General features: G+C 33.4%; 1 protein-coding gene across 2 annotated transcripts in view; it reads right to left on the bottom strand.

Moving 5' to 3' along the window:
• The window catches only part of LOC149535135 (uncharacterized), a 136,419-nt gene extending 134,959 nt beyond the window's left edge, over positions 1-1,460 (bottom strand). Inside the window, exon 1 of one of the 2 annotated variants that reach the window (XM_089804066.1) lies at positions 858-1,460. In XM_089804066.1, coding sequence (XP_089660192.1) covers positions 858-1,008 — 151 coding nt within the window. In that variant the 5' untranslated portion in view covers positions 1,009-1,460. The remainder of the gene's footprint in view (positions 1-857) is intronic. The other variant, XM_089804067.1, reaches the window with a different exon arrangement.
• Between the last annotated feature and the right edge of the window lie 17,729 nt (positions 1,461-19,189).

Genomic DNA, 19,189 nt, shown 5'->3' with positions numbered 1-19,189 from the left:
GTATATGGTTTCTTTGCTTTCATACTAGATACCATAAGGATTCGAAATTCCTATCAATAAATTTAATTTAATCGCTCACTATTGACACTTAACAAGCAATGTGTTTTAAACGTGTCAGGATAACCGAATCATTAAATTACCAATATCCTTGAGAAAGGATTTGATTATCTAATCTAATCTGATCTTTAAAATTATTTCTTTCATATCTCCTAATCCCTTCCCCTTATCTATCGATTTCCATCAACATTTACTTTCATAGATTAATATGTATGTTTCCCTACATTATCTATTACCCTTTCCTACTAACCTGGCTAATGGTTTGCTTTCCTCTAGTTTGTTTTCTTTGGTTTCTCTGTGTATGGATGTAGGGCAAAGTCAAAGTTGATGAAAGCTTGTAAACATCCAACCAAACCTACTAGTTCCTCTTCAAGAAGTCTATAAAGTATATTGGATGAAGACACAAGAATTAAATTGTAATTAATATCCTAATAAGGATTAAATTGTAATTAATACACTGTATGTAAAATGCTGATATCTTAACAAAGGATTAAATTATATTTTATAATCTGGGGTATGCCCCTTTGCAATTTGTATGAAATAGGACTTTGTCCAGAGCAAGACTGGAGGTTTTCTTTCCCGTTCTTTCCTACCAGTGCCCGTTTGAATGGAGGACTTGTAAAATACCTTTTCATTAATAAAATATAATCTAAAGGTTTTGGTCATTTATTGATAATAAAAAAATTTTAAAAAACTCTAGGGGGCATGATTATGAAGCAAATTCAAGAACAATTCATATTTATAAATATTAAGCTATTAACACCATGTACAGCAAAATCAAGCAATCCAGCATTGATTACCCAGCAGCAAAAAGCCCACGCAGCCGAAGAAAAGCAGCAAAAGAAGTCCAACGGAATAGCTTTGGCTCTTTCCCACCCGGTTGAGCTTCCTGCCTCGGTTGAATTTGGGGTGAACCCTGCACAACCCATTGCCCGGATCCACCTGCTTCATGATGAGTTCTTCGCAATGTCAATTCTGCCCTTGTCTGCATAAAGCAATGCAGACATTGCACCGCTATAATGCCATACAAACTGCCCTTGCAGTCTTTAAATCCATTATATACTTTCCGCCTCCGTCGGTTTCGAAATAAAACTAGAAAAATGTTGGTGATTCGAGTTAAATTCTACTACGGTGGACAGTTTAGCCTAATTATACACAGCTGAAAAACGTTTCGATATCTGATTCGGCAGAGCACACCTCAATTTATTTAGAGCTTTGTCTGATCCAGAAATTCAAACGTTTCGACTTTGATCACAGTCCCCTAATATTACCATTCCAAACCACCCAGACATCGGAAAGGTATGATTGTCTTTCGGAAGTTCCTTACGTTATTTTAACTCAAAATGGCATTGCCAATGTGTCATGAGACGGTTGGAGCAGCGATCAGCTGATTCAGAGGACGTCTATTAAGTAAGTAAGTAAGTGGGTTTTATAGTCCACGACACTATGCCATAGTTTTTGGGTTTACATATGGTGACAGTGATATGGGACTACCTCGTACTCTTTTTCGAGAGGCGCTTGGTGCTACAAACGAGGCGTACATACTCTACCCCCCAGTGGGATTTGAACTTGTGACCTCTCTTTCAAGAGTACAAGTTCTCCACCACTAGGCCAACTCGAGTTGTACACTAGGCCAACTTTGAGGTGAGTCAGGACCGGCCGGGAGGGGGACGAGGACGGGCTACCGGCCGTGGTAGTTGTGGAAATTATGAAAAGTGTTTTTTTATGACCATTGTAGATTAGTGGTTTCGAGAAAGGAAATATAATTTTGTTCACTCAATTGTTGGGTAGATTGTATTTCAATTTTTGCATCAAAATAATGAATAATTAGGCACGGGTTCTATGAGAGAGCTTTGGGCTCTATTTTTGTGGAGCCGTGACCCCTTGATAATATTTTAAGGGGGCTAAAGGTTTATTTAGAATCTTTTCCTATAAAATAGGAGCCTCGACTTTTTAGCCATCTTAGTTTAAGGGGGTCAAAATGGGGTGGGGCTGGAATCTAGGGAAGGATTTTGCCATCTATCAAAAGTTCTTCAACTTCCCACCAAAATGAATTAATCTCTTTATTTTTAAAATTTATTAGACAATGAAATTCCTTTATTTTAGAAGCTGACTTTTTAAAGAGAATTCAATCAAAAAATTCATGGGACCGCTTCCCTCTAAATAGTCCTAAAAAATCTTAGCAGCACTTGTTGGTGCCCATGAGACCCCAGCCTTAGTATCTTTTCCAAGGTGTAATGGTTATGAGATATGCAATTAGTCCTCATTTTAATAGGAATTGTATGTTAATTGAATGTTAAGTAAAATATTATTATTTCTATCTTTAATTTAAAGCTTAGAAACACCCCCTCTAATTTAAATTGAATCTTAATATTGATTCTAATATTAACTCAATTATAATTTTAATCACAAGCTTTATCTTAGAATGGTATTCATATATTTGAATGTTTGCACTAACTATAAATCTAATTGAGTCTTGATACTAAACTCAACTTGATGAACTACCATTAACCTAAAACTCATATTTCACATTTTGGAACAATATAGAATTGAGGGAAAACAAAGAAGCAAGGAAAATCAAAGAAACATAACTTTGCACTCAAACTAATTGATTTGTTTATCATTCTATGTTACCAATATGTCTCTTATTTTATAAGATAAAAATTAAATCCTATCATAGCCATTATTCCCTTTATTTTTAGATGTCCCCCACTAGACTCTCCCTATGGTGGTTACAACCCACCACAAAAATTAAAACAAAGTCTAACTCTCTCTACCCCTATATAATCCCCAACAACCACTCAACCTAAACAAAACTCTCAACCAAAACTAGGAGAGGATAGTCCAAGTCAACTTGATGAGCTAGCATGGAGTCTTAGTTAGACTCCCAAATGACTGGACTAAACATTCCTAACTTAAATGCAGTTGCAACTAGGGGTTTCTGTACATCATCCTCCACTTATCTAGAAAAGCTTGAATTATCCAATCCATCTTCGTTTGGTTCAGGAGTTGGAATGCCTTGACTGCACTTAAACAATATTTTTTTAGAGACGCGAGAATTATAAGAATCAAGAAGACCCTCCCACTTAATAAAATACAGTTTGTAAGAGTTGGTTTGAGTAGTCATCAAATTGGTGTCCAACACTCATTCAATCTACTTCTTTTCTTTTTTCGAAGGAGTTTGGTCCTATTGTCATTCTCTTGCTCAGTTTGCTCACTATTTATCTATCCATCACAATTTCCAGTTAGATATGTATATAAGTTGACAATATCAAAGATAGAACTATTAGAAATGCTTTAGAATAACTTGGGGGGGTGTGAATTAGTTATTCAAGGTCCAACTTGTCCAATTCAAACTTTTTCACTAAGTGTAGTAAGCCCTTTCAACCATTCTTTCATCCAAGCATTAACTTTCCTAATCAGCAAGTTACTATAAATCAACATGCAAGCATAACACATAAAAGATCAACACATAACACGGTGATTTACATGGAAACCCAATTTGGGAAAAACTACTAGTAACATGCTACTCGTTCTCACTCTTCTAAAGTGATGCCCTGTGAAAGGCATACCCTATTAAAGGCTTACAACACACTATTAAATGTGACCTTGTTAGAGGATTTAACCACCTTGTTAGAAGTGGGCTTTGTTAGAGGACTTTAGAACATTCACTTGGAATGTCACCCTGTTAAAGGATTTACAAATGGTTGTTAGGCCAACCTAAGTCCATAGGATTTTCCTTCTATCCTAACTGATACAATTGTTAGAGAGTAACAATTAGGGATTTTGACCTGATTGCATAATACAACTTAACTTGCAGATCTCGGATCACTTCTGAGCTCATACCATTGCCTGGCCTTCAATCTCTACAACTCTGACAGCTTGCCCTCTTGTCAAGCTTAGTCTCCTTGAGTCTCCATACTCAATGTACCAGTGCAATCATGTTTTTTGACCACTTGTAGAAGCAAAGCCTTTGTGCTCTTCCTTCTCCTAGATGTCCTCACCTTGACACCCTTACAACCACTTCTCAATTTGTCTCTTTAACAGCAGCATTTGCTTTTTGGTCTGTGACTCCTTAAATAGTAGTCTTGGAGTTCCTTTTCCTACTCGATTCTTCCATTCTTTAATTTCAATTCGTATGGATTAGGTAGGATTCATTGTATCTAACCCATATTTTGTTTCCTCTAGAAACTTCTTGAATAATCCTTTTGAATTCGCCCAAAAATGGTTTACATAGAATTCTATGCCACCAGCTCATCATCCTTATCCTCCAACTAGTTCACAAAATTCAAGGTAACAACTATGTCAGCTCAGATTTGGTGAATATTCGTCATTTAAAATAATGCAGCAGCTCGACACTATTGAAATACTGGTGCTTAGCACATACTGTGTTACTCGGCATCAACTCTATTTTTACTGATGCTCGACACTTGAAGTTCACTCGATACCAACTAAGATTTTATGATGCTTGGCACCTGAACTTCACTCAGCGCTTGAAGATCACTCGACACACACTAGAATTTCCTATTGCTTGGCTCCAACTGAGAATTTGCTTGGCTTCAACTAGCTTGCTCGGCACCCACTAATGAACTTAGTTTAAGCTTTGCAATCAACCTTGTTACAACTTATTCCTCCAGTGTTTCTAAGTGTGACCAACCTCTATATCTTTGAGTCTATTATCAATACATTATTTAACCATTGTCTTAACTGATCCTTGCACTTCATTACAAAATCATAACTCAACCTTTCCCTTAGGTACTCTTGTTACATCTTATTGATCAAATCCTCTTTATCAATCAACTAAGTGATAGTACTTGGATCTTATAAGCAAATGTCATTCCTACAAATAGCAGGTTTGACATCAATGACAAAACAATGATTGAATACATTCTTTTAACAACAATCTCCCTCTTTGATCTTCAATCTTCTTCTCGCAATGATCTTTTCAATCAGATTTCCGACAATCTCCCTCTTTGGCATTGATGGCAAACCAAACTGATCAACCATCAAACTAAACTATTCAACCACAAGCTAGCTAGGTTAGAACAGTAAGTCAAATGCCAAAAAGTAATTGTGTTACCATCAGTTTTCACATCTCCCTATACTATTCTAATTGCTTCATTTTTGCTTCTCCCTCTTAGCTATTGTATCCTTGTTCTTTGTTTCTCTCCCTCTGTATTGCTCATCTTCTGTTGTTCTAATCAACTTCTTCATCTTCTCCTATCAACTTTTGATTATTTATGTCTACTTCTCCCTCTATCTTCATTTAATTAGATTCTATATTTTCTTGACATTTCTCCCTCATACTTTCAATCACATGTTGTTGATCAGTTTCTCATTACTTTTCCCTCTTTGACAATAATGCCAAAGACATATTAGCATCTTATCATGCAAGTGTATCATTTGCGGATTCATTCAATTTCTCTCTCTGTCACCTTACTTGTGACTAATTTGGAACTTCAACACTTCAATTACTTTAGGCATGAATCCTAAAGTAAATATCCTCTGCATCAATGTGTAAAATCTTCAACAATCAACTCATTTGATGCAGGGTAGTCTTGTTGATTCTTAAGTAGCCTTGGTTAGGGGTATCGCCCCTAACTTACCTCTAAGATACTCAAAAGCATCTTTAGGTAGTGCTTTTTTGAAGATGTTAGCAATTTGTTCCTTTGAGCTAACATATTCCATCTTCACTTATTTGTCTTCCACCAATTCTCTTACATAGTGATACTTGATTGCAATATGCTTGGTTTTAGCATGCATTACAAGGTTCTTTGATATGTTGATAGCACTTGTGTTATCACAATAAAGTATCACAAGCTCATTTACGTCTTCCTTCATACTTTGCAGCAAATGTTTGATCCATACAATATTGGTGCAATTTATAGCAGCTGCAACATATTCAGCCTTTGCTGTGGATTGTGAGGTACAACTTTGCTTTTTGCTGGTCCATGTAATCAACCTTTTTCTTAAGAAAAGTGCTCCTCCACTGGATTTTTTTTCTATCATCAATGTTACCTCCCCAATCTACATCAGTGTAGGCTTTTAGCTCAAACTTTTCACTTCTCTTGTAGTACAAACCAAAGTCATCAGTTCTTTTTAGGTACCTTGGTATTCTCTTCATTGCCATTAAGTGATTTTCTCTTAGATTTGCAGAAAATCTTGCCACTATTCCAATAGCTAATGCAATGTCTAGTCTACTATGTACAACATATTGCAACTTTCCAATCATTGATCTATACAATGTTTGATTCACTTCAGCAGACTCATCATTCTTGGATAGCTTATGTCCTGTTGCCATTGGTGTGCTGACTAGTTTTGAGTCTTCTAACTCAAATGTCTTGAGTATCTCCTTAATGTATTTTGATTGGGTCACAAATATCCTATGCTTCAATTGATGTGAGAGATAGTGCCTCCAATATCTCAAAGCTTATACCACTACTTAGAATTATTTATCATAGGTGGTATGCCTCTCTTTTTCTTCAATCTCACTAAAGAAGGCAACTAGTTTCCACTCTTGACTTAACACTCCCTCAACAACTACCCCTAAAGCATCACATTTAACTGTAAAGAGTTTCTCAAAATTGGGTAAGGAAAGAATAGGTGCTTATGGTACCTTCTTTTTAAGTTGTTTAAAGCTAAGATTTGTTGCCTTTGTCTTAGTTAAAACCTTCCCTTCGGTGCAATCTCTCAATGTTGCACTTGTGCCACTAAAATTCCTGATGAATCTTTTATAAAAATTCACTAAACCATAGAAGCTTCTCACCTCATTAATACTTTCAGGGGCAGGCCAATCAAGAAGAGCCTTGACCTTTTGAAATAACATTGACCAAAAATACCAACTTGTCTTTGCAAAATTCACTCTTTTCACTAGTAATAAATGATCATTCTGCTCTAAGTATACCAAGTACTATCCTCAAATGCTCCACATGCTCCTTCAAGGATTTATTTAAGAATTTTGATGTCATCAAAATAAAGTATCACAAAAATCCCAAAATGAAATATAAATACTTGATTCATTATTCACATAAAGGTAGCTAATGCATTGGACAATCTGAATGGCATCATCACCCACTCAAACAACCCATCTTGATGTTTTAAAGAATTATTCCACTCATCCCCTTATTGAATCTAAATCTGATGATAGCAACTTTTGAGGTCAATTTTAAAGAATATCTTAGCATCAAACAAAAAATCGAATAAATCATCCATCCTAGGTAATAGATAATGATACTTTACTATAATCTTGTTAATAGCTTTGGAATCCATGCAAACTCTCCACTTCCTTCCCTTCTTGGGGGAAAGTAGAGTAGGTGTTGAACATGGGCTCATGCTTTCTCTCACGAATCCTTTTCCCAATAATTTTTTGACTTGTTTCCTCATTACTTGATTCTCTAGAGGAGTCATTTTGTAAGTCACTTGGTTTGGATATTTAGCACCAAGAACTAGATCAATTTGGTGAGTAATTCCTCTAGAGGGAGGAAAACCAGCTAGTAATTTACTTAGGGTCAAGTCTAGATATTGTTGCAACCATTCATGGCACTTCTAAAAGTTTCATTTTCTGGCCTAATTTCCCTAGCTAACTTGATTTATCATTTTCATGTGGGTGCACTAGATAACATATATCTCCCTTAGATTCTCTTAAAAACCATTTCCATCATATTGTAAAAAGTAACAAATTTTGTATTTATGGTAATCCTTATTCCTTAAAAGGATTCAAAATATGGAGTTTTCCTCCATGTTGTATCTCAAAAGTATTCTCCTTGCCATGATGGGTTACATTTTTATCAAATAGCCAAGGTCTACCCAAAAAAAATTAATAGGCATCCATTGGTACTACATCACACAACACCATGTCTTCATATGGATCAATTTTGAATTCAATTAAGCTTGATTAGTTTAAAAGAATAGTATGGTCCTTCTTGAACCAAGAAATATTATATGCATTTGGTTTTGACATGCAAGAAATATTTAAGTTTTGTACCATTCCCATACTTTCCAAGTTATATGTGGAACCTCCATCCATAGTCACCATGTACACATTGTCTCTATGCTTGCATTGTGTTCGAAAATTACTATTTCTTACTAATATCTTTGGTGATTTATTTGTCTGGAGCTACCATGGTCCTCCTTAGCATTAAACTATCTCCTATCTCTACTTTTACCTCTTCTACTAAGAGCTCTTCTCCTTCTTCTCGAGTCATCATAGCTCTTTTGGGGATTTGAGGGCATTCAATAGCTCTATGAGATTCACTCCAATTATAGCACCTCAAAGGTCCCCCGCCCCCCCCCCCCCCCCCCCCCAACCCCACCCAAGGGTGGTTTCCACTTTTCCTACCTCTAAAGCCAATCTTCCCTTGGAAGTTTGATTTCTCATTATGAATAAGTTCTTCTTTGACATTTGATTTGGAGGATCCCCCCTTTTCTTTTGTTTGAACTATTTCCACCTCTTTTATTGGCCACTCCATTGGGTTTATTCAATTTGTCCTCAACCTTCAAGGCTAGTTGATATGCTTCATCCATGCTGCTTATTTTAAATAGGGCCAACTTGTTATGGAGATAGAATCAAATTCCATTAACATACTTAGCCACAAAATATTCATCTTCTTGAAAATCATTCCAAATTTGTAGCTTCATGATCTTATTTTTTTAGGTGTATATGGAGGGTTCGTTGTATTTTAAGTTCTAAAATTCTTTGATAATTTTTTGTCGATAATTTGTTGGCAGGAATATAGAATTCAAGTACTTCAACATCTTTGGCCACAACATGATCTTCCCCTTCCTTTGATGTCTCCTAGTACTCTGGAGATTCTCCCACCACAAGATTACATGAGATTTTATCTTTAAGGTTGCATGATTAACTCTTTGAGGCTCATTTTCTTACATTCCTTCCATGTCATAGTATTTTTCTAATTTTGGAATCTATTCCAAGAACATCTCAGAGTTTAGGTCTCCTTGAAAATTAGGAACCTCAACTTTGGCTTTGGTCCCTTGTTTGTTGATGGACTCAAAAAGCCTCTCCATTTGGTCTAAGGTTGTTTCTTTCCCTCTTTGTACCTCTTGTTGCTCTTCAAAATCATTACAGGGCAACCTAGCCTCTAAATCTTATAGCTTTTAAAGAACCTCACAGAAGGCATTATCTGTCAATTTGGCATTTGTCTTGCCTCTTCTACCCCAAGTCATTCAAACTCCTCTTTGAGCCATCTTTTTAACCAATGCTTTGATCTACCAAATTAATTTAGGAGCTACCATTTGCCTGAAACTCAAATTTCACATTTTGGAACAATATATAATCGAGGGAAAATCAAAGAAACATAACTCTACACTCAAACTAATTAATCTGTTCATTATTCTCTACTACCAAAATGTCTCTTATTTTTCCAAAAAATAAATAAATTTGAATCCTATCATAGCTACTATCCCCTTCCCCCCACAAACTCTCCATACAGTGGTTACATCCTACTAGTTAACATAAATTAAAACTAAGCCTAACTCTCTCTACCCCTATATAATCCCCAACAATCACTCAACGCAAACAAAACTCCCCACAAAAACTAAGAGATTCATTGCAAGTCAATTAGATGAGATATCATTCAATCTTAGTTAGACTCCCAAATAACTGGACTAAACATTCCTAACTTAAATAGAACTGCAACTAGGACAATTGTTACACAATGCTTTGTATTGTAGCTTCAACCTAAGATTTATTTTAAAATTGATTTAACACTTAACCCTAATCTTAATCAACTCCATCCCTATATAGAATTATCACCAACTTCATCTACACTCTATCCTCAACCATATCCCTAACTTCACCTAAATCTTAATTAGTTATCTGTATTTGGCTAGTCTTCTAATCTAAGTCATAATCAAAATTACATTTAAGATCTAATCAACCTTCATATTTTAAATCTCACATCAATAATATTCTAATAGACTTCTCATATCACCTGTATACTTCTATTATAACCATATTATCCAAAATTTGAGCTTAATCCAACCCAAGTTTTGACCATTTATTCTCATCCAATTTCTTGTACTCCCCTTTCTTCCATCATAATCCTAATGCTTAATAATTTTAGATAAGAGATGCTTAGTCAACTTTTCAATAGGGGGGACTTATAAAGATGAAATATGATGTGATAGAATTCCAATGGATGCATGTTATGTCTTATTAGGGAGACCATGGTAGTATGATAGAGAGGTCATGCATGATGGGAAAAAATAAAATACATAGACTTTTTGGAAAGATGGCTCTAAAGTGGTATGAATGTTTCTCAAGGATAAAGGGAATACTAAGAGAATGTTGATTATAAAAGAGATAATCAAAGAAATGAAGGTAGCAAGTCTTTATTGTGCATTAATGCCCATAGAAGAGAAGATAAAGAAGTATCAATACCTTCAAAATTAGTAGAAGTACTCAAAAAAATTGTTGATGCTATACCAAATGAGTTACCTAATGGTCTACCACCAAAAATGGATATTCAAGATAATATTATCTAATTTTGTGGATGTATTAATCTAATTAGGTAGCCTATAGGATAAACCTTATGCAATAGGCACGGGTTAACAAACAAGTGACCAAACTCACAAAGAAAGGTCTTGTGAGGGAAATCATTAGTCTATTTGTTGTACCAACATTTATAACTCCCAAAAAGGATGGAACATGGAGGATGTTCACACATATCAAGGCAATTAATAAAATCATTATCAAATACATGTTACATATGCCTTTCCTAGATGACATGATGGATGTTCTTGTAAGAGATAAATATTTTGACAAAATAATTTATGAATTGGATGCTTCCAAATTCATATTTAAGAAGTATATGAATACAAGAAAGCCTCCAATTCTAGGGATGGTTTACGTGAGAGGGTAATAAAGTCATTTGGGTTAATCAATGCAACCAACACCTTCACGAGCTTAATGAAAATTGTGTTGATACCTTATAATAGTAAGTTTGTGGTAGTTTATTTTGATGATATATTAGTTTTTAGTAAGAGAAACAAACATCTACAACACTTAAGGGTCATTTAAGGGGCGTTGACGACAAACAAATAGTGTGATAATTTGAAGAAATGTAGGTCCATTTAAGATAGTCTAGTATTATTAGGTTTTTTCATCTCTATATATATATATATTTTAAATTGATGCAAAAAAGGTTGGAACAATTTAGCAATTACCCAACCCACATATCATAATAGACGTAAGGAGTTGTCATGGGTTTACCAAATTCTATATAAATTTTATTAAAAACTTTAGTCGTATTATAGCACCCATAATAGATTGTACTAAAGAAAGGGAATTTGTGTAGACTACAAAAGCTAAGTAAAGTTTCAATTATCTCATTAAGGAGGTTACAAAAGATCCCATACTTGTATTGCCCAATTCTAATAAGGTATTTGAGGTGGAATTTGGTGCCTCACATGTAGACATTTGAGTTGTACTCAATCAAAAAGGTAAACCTATAGCCTTTTCTAGTGAAAATTTTAATGATGTGTAGAAAATTATTCAACTTATGATATAGAATTTTATGTAATTGTATAAAATTTGAGACATTGTAGGAATTATTTACTGCATAAGGAGTTTGTATTATTTACATATTATATTGCATTTTAGTACCTAACATAAAAAAAATTAAGTTGAATAGAAGACATGTAAAATGACTCTCCTTTTTGCAAGGCTACATCTTTGTTTGGAGACAAAAGTCAAAGAAATAGAATCAAGTTGTAGATGCATTGAGTACGCATGTTATACTTTTGACCATTATTGAAAATGAGGTAGTTGGTTTTGATGTAATCAAGGATATATGAATCTAATAATAATTTTTGGGAGGTTGTGGAATAGTTTAGGCATACAATTTCCAAAAATAGATATCATATTCAAGGTGAGTATTTTATGTAAGATGGATATCTCTTTAAAGCGAAGTAGTTACAATATCTTGTTGGTTCTATGAGAGACAATAATATCAAAGAGATTTGTAATAGTCTCTTGGTTGGATGTTTAAAAAAGGATAAGAAAATAGCCTTAATGGAAGATAAGTATTATTGGAAAAAAAATGAAAAGTGACATAATGAAGTATGTGGCATGGTGTAGGATTTTTTTAAGTGACTAAAGGACATTCACAAAACATAGGGTTGTACATGTCACTACTAGTACCTACTAAACCATGGACTAATTTGAGAATGGACTTTGTTTTGGGTTGCCACATATAAAGGTAACTATTATATATTTTTGGGTTTTTATGGGTTTTTTAATGGCCCATTTCATTGCCTACAAGATAACTAACAATGCTACAAGAGCATAAAAAAGTTGATTTTAAGAAAAATAATTAGATTGCATGGTTTCCCAAATAGTATTACCTCTTATTGCCTGATACTAACTTCTTGAGTCACTTTGCATTACCTTATGGATGATGACAGGGAGTAAGTTACAATAGTGCCTATAATTTTCTATTGAAGTTGATGAAAAATCAACCCCACAGCTCCCAAGAATCACTTGCATGCAAACACCTATCACTGAAAGAGAGAAGAAAAAGCTATGGAGGTTGGAATTCCTAGATCCAAAGATGAGACATTCTTGATGAGAAAAAAGAGAGATTGTTATTATCAAAAGTGAATGAATTGAACAATTAAAAAGAGAGATCATCCTTATAAAGGAGATCAAAACTCTAGCACGTAGCTAACCTAGGTTGCATGACAATAATTAATAATTATATGCCCAAAGTTTAGCTTAAGTAAACTAGAGATAATAAGTGACTTAACAATTAAATCAATATGATTTAATTAATAAAAAAAACTTTATTACTCTAATATTTTCAAATAGGTGAGAAAATAGAAGTTGTCAACCAAATTTTGGGAAGTTTATTAAGGTGCATTGTTGGAGAGATTGTCAAATAGTGGGATTCAGTACTACCTCAAGAGAAAATTGCTTACAATATATTTATAAACAAATCAATAGGTAGATCACCACATGAATTTATTTGTGGCAAGAATCCTAACTTTATTTTATATTTGATTCAACTACCACTTATCAAAAGGATCAATGATTATGGGATGCATTTGCAAAACACATTCACTAGTTGCAGGCGAAAGAAAGGCATAAGCTAGAGGCAAGTAATGTAAGACATAATTATCTATCAAATTTTAGTAGATGGTATCAAGTATTTGGTAGAGCTTATTTTTTAATAGTTTATTTGCATGGATAAAGGTTTCCCATAGAAACATACCATGCATTGAAGTATAAGTAAATTGGTCCTTCCAAGATTCTTAAGAAAATCAATGATAATACTTATAAGGTAGATTTGTCAATTGATCTTAATATTTCTCATGTGTTTAATGATTTATATTTGTATGCCTTTCATGGTGGAGATCATAATGATGGTAGTGAGAGAAAATTAGCTTCGTAGGGTACAATTTTAAATAGAAAAGGATAAAAGATTGCATAGATGTTAGAAAAGAAGACCATTCATACTTGACAAAGAGTGTACAAGAGATACTTGGTACAATGGGGATGATTGACACCATAAGAGAGCACATGATTACAAGATAGGATATGAACTTGTTGAAGATGGGTTATTTTCAATAGAGGAATTGATGTAGGAAGTTTTTGGGTCATGAATTTTGAATCTATTATATAATTGGGATTAAATTTGACAAGGATATGTATTGTGAGGAGTTGATTGGATTACCAACTGAACCCAATTTGAGTAGACCTTAGATAGATGTATTCTTTTAGCATCAATTCCTTTATCTTGGGCCTTAAAATGATATTTTTTTTTCTACTTTTATCTAGTTTCTAGAAAATTATTTTTTTAGTTTTTTCTCCAAGTCATAACTGATACTAAATTAGAAATTTTTCATTTTATGCCTTGGGGTTTTTTTTACTCTTAGAAGTTTTTTATATTTTTAGAGTAGATTTGAAAATTTTAAAAAATGGAATTTTTTTTTTTACAAAAAACTATCAAATAAGGACATTTTTGGTTTGTAATTAAATAGGCTTATTTTCTTATCATGGAAGAGTACTGGAAAGAGAATAGAGAATAGTCGGTTTCATCTTTAGTGTTGATCAACATTCAAATTTATAATCAACAACAAAGATGAAATCAATTGTTCTATATTTTACCTTTCTAATTCAATAGCAATTGTGATTTGGAAAAAAAAAAAGCAAAAAAAAAACTTGCTAAGAAGTAGGAAAAATAGAAAAAGTCCTTTTTGAGGCCCTAGATGAAGGAATCCATCCCTAAAAATGCATTGATCCAAGTCCATTCAAACTAGGCTTGGTTTGCAATCCAGTCAACTCCTCATAGTACACGTCCCTATAAAATTTTAGCCTAATTTGATAACATGGTCCAAAGTTATGACCCCACAAAGGTATTGAATAAAAAAGTAGAAAATGAAAACAACAAAAATTGTGACTTGTTACTTCTCATCTTTGTTTCTTTCTCTAAAAGTTTTTGTTATATTTTCCTTCATGACACCTAATCTCCCCAAACCTGTGCACATTTTTTTATAAATATCCTAACTCTTCTAAGATAATCTCTCTCTTTTTGAAATGAAATTTATTCAAAACCAAACTCGTACTCTTCATTTCGAGCATTTCTAAAAAAACTTACACTAACTTATAATATGTATCATCTTTGAACTAGCTTTCTCAAATTGCACATGTACTATTCAAAGATAACATGTTGTAGACACTTGCAATTTTCCAACACATCAAAATGTTCATTAAATTACTATTTTTCCTTCTTTTAATTTTCTTTTATCGATAATAGGTTGAAGCCAAGATTCATTATTATTATGTGATGTGATTAATTATTATTACTTATTAAGGTTGTGTAGAGTCGAACCCAAGACCTCCTAGATAGGAGGCTCATAATTTATCGTTGTGTTGTAGGCTCTTGTCTAATTTTTCCTTCTATTAGTTATATAGTCTTTTAATCATTTAATTAGTTATCCTTATTTTTCTAATTTATTAATAATCTATTGTCCTCAATTTTGTCATCACAAAATTGTGGCAACCCTATGTAGTTTTCTTATGGATTGGTAGGTGCAACCTCTTTGTTTTAACATATTAGTAAAGCATCATGAAGGAAATTTTTTATCCCTAAATTGTGCTTTATGTAACATTATTTATGCATTCCTTTTGAAGGTCTCCATTAGTTAAATCCCCAAATGATTATAAGTAAGAGTATTTCTTCTATAACTGCAAGCGCTTTATTTTTGGTAACTTTCACATTTTTTTCTTCTCTTTTTTACCTTTATTTTTGGAAGTTTTTAATCTTATTTTTCCCTTGGGTTAATAGGCCTTGGAATTATTCTTATTTCAAAGCTAACTTAGGCCTCAAACAATGTTGTTTAGCTTGAGTTATAAATGAAAATGTGAATTTTTTGAAGGCAACATCATGTATTGTAAGTCTCCACAAGTGGGCTTTTTATTGGCAATTAAATGAAGTAAAATTATTTTTAATATTTAAAGTGGACTTCAAAATTCACTTTAAATTGTCAACTCATTCTCAGTTAATTTGACCATAGCTTTTAATGTTTTCATCAAATTATCTTTTTCTAGTCTATTTTCATCCTACTTTATTAAAAACTATAGCTATTTATTAAAATTAATTACATGAGAAGCTTTAAATGCATAAAGGTGGGGTTTTATCATCACTGCATATCATCATATGCAAATTCCCTTATAAAAACACATTACTAATAAAATAGAAGTCCTAAATACATATAGGTGGGCTTTTTATATGCAATAACATGTTTGTATGTGTAAGTGGGATTTTTAATGTGCTTTTGCATATTTAAATTTGGTTATTATAAACCTTTTATAGGTAGAAGGCTTAAAAGTGGGGAATTTGAACACAAAAACACATGTTATTGTTAGAAAGTAAAGTCCACCAAGATAATTGAGAGAAGAGGGTGGGGGGGGGTGTGAATCAGTTATCCAACTATTAAAATTTTTATCAACCTTATTAATCCTTAACCATGTCAACAATATAATAAACAACCATAAGAAGATAGACATGCACAATAACATCAGATATGTTAACTAGGGAAACCCTTAATCAGAGGGAAAACCCTGGTGGGGATGGTACCACAAAATGATGTGCTAATATAAAAGTTCCTTGTAAGAGGATGGACTTTGTTAGGAGCCAGTGAAATACATATTAGTCCCTCATAGGAGTTGTAGAAGGCAGATGGACCCATTGTCCAAACAACTTCAGGGGCAAGACCACCAAACTCACTATCCAACTGGCCTCTACATTATTCCTTGAAAAAAATAGAAATCCTTCTTTGTCCTCTTGACCAAAACTAACATCTTTTGATCTCAATACCAGATTACCAACTTCGCATCCAATAATCCCTTGGATCGCTTACACAAATTTACCAACTTCCCATATCACTTGTACAATTTGCACTTGCACTTGCACTCTCATCAAATACACATTTGCTTACATATCATTATTCACCACAAGGAAAGTAACATTCCTTTATATCATATCCTCAAAATAATTCCTTGAGTTGGTCATGAGGCTTTCCCAATTAATTATAATAGGAACTCATTAAGATATCACAAAACTTTATATCTTTTCATAATTACAAATCACTATCGGCTCAAAGTCTTTAAAAATTATCATGCATGGGAATGTTAACCTTATGCACTTACTAACATCATCATCATGCTATCTTCTATCACTATCTAACTGAGCTCATCACGATTCTATCCCAATTAAGAAATACAAATTAATCATTAGAAACCACTTATCAAGTACTCTATCTGCTCACTATCTTCTACAATTCTTGAATAATTTCTGCATGTCTTTTAACTCTCTATTCTTGCACTTGTCCACTTCGTCAAAACACAATGAAGAACACATCCTTAACTGTGCTTGAATTGAACATCAATGCACAATCCATATGACCTCATTCTCTCTTTGATACTTTGCTAATCTTCATAGAAACAATACTATGTTGACATTAATGATAAACACAATCATGAAAGTAACATGTCATTCATGTAAACAATCTCTCCAATGCTTAGGATACTCCCTCAAAGGAATACTATCAACATTCATGCTAACAATCTCTCCCTTTGGCATTGATGACAACATAGATGAAAAAACATCTAAGTTCCAAGAATATCAAATCAAACTTTGTTATCGTTGTTGTTGTTCTCTTCTTTTCAAATCCTCTTCATCAATTAAATTTGAAACTCACTGGAACACTACTCTATCTATGCTTTCTCATTCTTAGGATCAATATTAGTTGTTCACATTTAAGTTTGTAGGAACAACTCTTCATTTGTGTTTCCTCATTCTTATGTGGATGGTCATCAATTTTTACACTTCTCCCCCATATATATAACTCAATGTTTTCCCCACTGACATTAATAAATACATGATCAATTCTCCCCCATACATACATCTCCTAAATATTTCATGTACATTTCTCTTTCATATGATCATCTCCACCAATATGTGAGAGGATGTTTTTGATGTATACTTCTCCCCCATTGACATCAATGACAAAGGCTTCATTATGTCAATCATTTTCTCTCAGTCTTTAACCAGCTGAAGTGTCCAAAGACGTTGTTCTATATCAACTACCAAGAGTCTTTGATGACTATGCTCATCACAGATGCTCCCTAGTATAGGAAGCATCAACACTTAGTCCAGATAAACAATAGTGCTCTATAGCACTAGACTGATGCATTTTCTACATCATCTACTTAGAAGTAGGCAAGGGTATAACCCCAAGCATGCCTCACAAATACTCAAATGTATCTTTAGGTAAAGGCTTCATAAAGATATCAACAATCTACTCTTTTGTACTCACATACTCTAATATCTTTCTCTACAACTTTTTCTTTCAAAACATGATACTTAATAGATATATGCTTAGTCTTAGAATGCAACACATGATTCTTAGACATACTCATTGTACCTGTGTTATTACAATGTATGATAACAGATCTTGAAATTCTATCCCAATGTCCTTTAGCATCTACTTCATCCACATGATTTGATTGTAATTTTTTTGTAGCTATTACATACTTTACTTTTGCTATACTCTACAAAATACAATATTGTTTCTTTCTTAGCCAAGAAACCAATCTTCCTACAAGGAAAAATGCTCCACTGCTAGTTCTCTTTTTGTCATCCATATTGCTTGCCCAATCCACATCAATATAGGAATACAAATTAAATTCACTTAATCTATCATGCCACAATCCAAAATTAGGTGCACCCTTCAAATATTTGAATATTCTCTTTATTGTTGCATAATGTGATACCTTAGGATTAGCTTGAAATATTTCTACTATCCCAATAGCATTTTCGATATCTGGTCTGGTGCGAGTCAGATAAAGAATCATAGATCTATGATTCTTTTGCTCAACTATAGGTGACTCATCTTTGCTAGATAACTTATGACTAGTTATCATGGGTGAACCAACATGCTTACAAATTTCCAAGCCAAATATTTTCAGTAAGTCTTTCAAATACTTAGCTTGTGATATGAAGATACCATCACTATTATGTACAATTTGTAGACCTAAGAAAAATTCCATCTCACCAATCATATTCATCTCAAATTCATTATGTATATCATCAACAAATTTGTCACTTGCTTCATCATTACCTCCAAAGATTATGTTATCTACAAATATTATAATAATCAACAATCCATTCTCATTTTCTTTCAAATATAAATTGCTATCTATTTTATCTTTACCAAATCCCAACTTTGCCAAATACTTGTCCAACCTTGTATACCAAGTTCTAGGTGCTTGCTTTAGACCATATAATGCTTTCTTCAATTCACATACCATGTCTTTTTCTTTTGTCAAAGGAAATCCTTCAAGCTTCTCAATGTAGACTTCTTCTTCAAGTTCTCCATTCAGAAATTTTGACTTTACATCTATCTGATACACTTTAAACTCCTTACTTTATGCGTAAGCCAAGAACATTCTTACTACTTCAAGTCTCGAAACAAGGAAAAATGTCTCTTCATAATCTATGCCTTCTTGTTGCGAATATCCTTTGTATACCAATCTTGCTTGATTCCTCACAACCTCACCTTGTTCATTCATCATATTTCTAAAATCCCATTTAGTTCCTATAACATTCTT

The sequence above is a fragment of the Cupressus sempervirens genome, chromosome 10, assembly GCF_028749045.1.
Source record: "Cupressus sempervirens isolate cs-2001-9-10 chromosome 10, ASM2874904v1, whole genome shotgun sequence".
NCBI classification, from domain to species: domain Eukaryota; kingdom Viridiplantae; phylum Streptophyta; class Pinopsida; order Cupressales; family Cupressaceae; genus Cupressus; species Cupressus sempervirens.
The sequence above is the reverse complement of the archived record's forward strand: the minus strand, read 5'-3'. Positions and strand labels throughout refer to the sequence as shown.